The sequence below is a fragment of the Rhagoletis pomonella genome, unplaced genomic scaffold (genome assembly GCF_013731165.1).
Source record: "Rhagoletis pomonella isolate Grant_MI unplaced genomic scaffold, Rhpom_1.0 Rhpom_scaffold_00004, whole genome shotgun sequence".
Lineage (NCBI taxonomy): Eukaryota > Metazoa > Arthropoda > Insecta > Diptera > Tephritidae > Rhagoletis > Rhagoletis pomonella.
The window spans coordinates 45469295-45472570 of record NW_023458558.1 but is presented as its reverse complement, the minus strand read 5'-3'; the positions used below and the strand labels follow the sequence as shown (position 1 = coordinate 45472570).

At 36.9% G+C, this 3276-nt stretch overlaps 1 protein-coding gene across 1 annotated transcript; it reads left to right on the top strand.

The window, feature by feature from the left end:
• Positions 1-1355: 1355 nt before the first annotated feature.
• Positions 1356-3019, top strand: LOC118738496 (vacuolar protein sorting-associated protein 16B-like). Its single transcript, XM_036469433.1, has one exon. The coding sequence runs from the start codon at positions 1413-1415 to the stop codon at positions 2841-2843; it is 1431 nt and encodes a 476-aa protein (XP_036325326.1). The 5' UTR covers positions 1356-1412; the 3' UTR covers positions 2844-3019.
• Positions 3020-3276: the final 257 nt, after the last annotated feature.

Sequence of the window (3276 nt, the reverse complement as noted above, 5' to 3'; positions counted from 1 at the left end):
TACCTACACTTGTAGGTACATAACTGAGCTTAAGCAATTTTATGTAAGAAAAAACGCAAAATTTTGTATAAAGTGAGCTAAAATCAAATAAACTTACTCAAAAAAAAACCTATTTTGATTGCAATTAAAATTTTAAGGTAATCAATAATTAGCTTTATGAACAATTGCCCCTTAGCATATTTTTCAGGAGTACAGTAATTTTCACATATGAGCCCTAACCGTTCCTAGAGCAGCTAGATACATTTCTGCCTCCAAATTAAAAAGTAAAAAAAAAATCGCTTACATCTTTTTGGTGCCTCTAGGGTAGGGGGGACTTACCCCATTTTCAGTTTTTGTCATCAATGTTGAACGAAAAGTATAATTTTTTATTTGAAAATATTCATATACTTCGTATTCGTATGCTGCGGCGCTTTTTATTTTACTTCGTTAAGTAATGAAAATTTTTAATTAAAAATCACGCGATTTTTTATTAAAAATCTTCCCCTGCGGCGCTTTTTAATATAAAATCGCGCGATTTTTTATTAAAAATTTTCGGCTGCGGCGCGTTTTATTATAACATCGATACTTCGATAAATCGCGCTATAAATAATTACAATTTTTAATAAAATATCGCGCAACATTATGTGCATTTGTTCATTATTTCCGTTTTGTGTTTTTTTCAAGTTTTGTTCGATACTTCGATAAATAATGAGCAATTTTAACTAAAAACCTCCCGATTTTTTTATTAAATATTTTCGTCTGCGGCGCTTATTTATTTATTTATTTTTAATTCGATACTTCGATAAAAAATTTAAAGTTTTATTTAAAATTCGCGCAATTTTTTATAAAAAATTTTCTCCAACGGCGCTTTTTATTATAACAAGGATATTTCGATTAATCGCGCTATAAATAACTACAATTTTTAATAAAATATCGCGCAACATTATGTGCATTTTTTCATTGTTTCCGTTTTGTGTTTTTTTTTTGCACTTTTTGGTATGTATGGCAGCACCAACATTTCAGTTCAGTTGGTGTACAAGAGAAAAAGTGAGGTTGAATTCGGTATTTTTTGCAACTTTAAATGCGAATTACTTAAAAACTATAAGCCTCCGGAGGGTGGGGTCTTCAGATTTAGAATCTGAAAAAGCTCCTCTATACTCCCCAATATCTTTATTTCCAAAGCCTGGATTCACTATTCACTTCTGGAACACCCCGTATATTTCAAACTCTAATGCAACCCTGTTGATATCTCTTTATGCTTTTACTCATTTATTCGTAAACAATCAACTGAATGTCAGAATACAGCTGATCAAGGCGCATCAATTAAAAAAATTAACTCCTATTCCTTTCGATTTGGCATACTGATGTACCAATAAGCAATAACAAAATACACGGGACTTTTACTTATATGCAATTGCCACCGCCTTGTATGGATGCACCTTGCAGCTGATCTTAAAAAGGATTTTTCTTATTTAAAAACAAAACTGACAACTCTTGCAAAAATGGACCAATTTGATAGCGAAAGTTACTGGAATCGTTCGGCTAGCAGAGGATTCAGCTTTGATGACGATGAAAGTTCATTATGTACATCTGCTTCTGGCAGTAATATGAATGTAAGCAACATACTCAACGATTACGACACTATCTCCGAGGCAAGCTTTGATAACAGTGTCACGGGTAGTGCTCTCAACCTGTCCATAAAGTCTGTCATATCAGAGGATACACTAAAGAAATTGCTGCAGGAGCAAACCCTTGATGACCGCATTGTATCGAAAGGCGTTGCGCCAGAAGAGGAGTTACGTTTGCTACGTAGACAAATTCAAACTACGTTTTACAATCCGTCACCCGAAGCAACGGCACACAAACTATTGCTTGGCAAGAATGCACCGTTGGAAGTGTTCAAATCGCTGCACGAAAAAGAACAACTTCTCGACGCAGTGCTGAAGTGTGGAGGTGGCGATGCGGTCATTGGCGTGCTATTATTCCTCAAAAAAACGTTAAATCGTTTAAACTTTCTCAAAATTCTCGAGCAAAGACCGCAGGCTTTACAATACTATGTAAGCTACTTGCAGCAGCGTCAAAGTTCTGAAGCTGCAGAAGTTCTACAACACTTTGGCAAACACCAAGATGCAGCGCTCCTACAATTCAAAGCGGCAATGTCTTGCAAAGATCTGGTGCACCGAAAAAGGAAGTTGCAACAGCTACTCGACCAGTACAGTGGTGATAAGAATGTGGTCAGTGTATATTTACAACAATTTCAAGCATCATTGAAATTGTTGGAGTTTGTAGAGAAAGAACGCAATGTGCTTGATAATCTAGTAGATATGCACTCCACGCCTATTGAAGTACTTTACCAATGTTGCCGCAAGCACAACAACTGGAAAGAACAGGATATGACTCGTACCGTATCACCGTTTCGGCTAAGTGCGGATCTACAAATTTCACCGGCTCAATTTGAATGGACTGCCTTGAATGAGCGTGCCAATGCACAAGCCTACGCTGATCTGGAAAGTGTATTCGAACGTATTCCCGCTTGGAATCCCATGAAGACAAAACAATTTCATATAAGTTTTTCATTGGAACTGGCGATTTTACGACTTTACTCACTGCAAGCACCCACAAGCGTATTGTATATGTTTTTAACAAAAATGAGCAACACAACAGAGAAATTAGAGCTTGCCCAGCGCGTTAAGTGTGTGCGTGCGGTAATTGATGCCCTGACAGGCATGAAGGATGTAAATCAGTTAACCCAACTTAAGGACACATTACCGCAGCGATCAGAAGAGCAAATTTACTGTGAAAAGGCGCTAAAAAGTTTACAAACAAAGCGTTGGACTACGGAAAACATAAAGTTGAAGTTGTAAATGAGCTGGGTAATGGGTCTTGGGGGGGAAGCAGCAGTATTTTGGATGTGTAGGACGCATTATCGAATATTTTTTGAAAAACTTTGTTATATGTATACAAATAATTTGTTTTTAAGTAAGCAACTTCGCTTAGTATTTACGGTAACTTCCTTTGTTACTCATGTTTATATGTTAATACATATCGTCGCTCCCAACGAAGAGTAGCACATCTCAAATTACCGTGGAAGACTAGCACGTTTCACTATTCGCGTCGAAGACTAGCACATTTCATTATTCGCGTCGAAAAGTAGCACATTTCAGATTCTCGCGTGGAAGACTAGCACATTTCACTAATCGCGTGGAAGACTAGCACATTCAGATTTTTGCGTGGAAGACTAGCACATTTTGTTATTTGCGTGGAAGACTAGCACATTTCAGATTTTTGCGTGGAAGA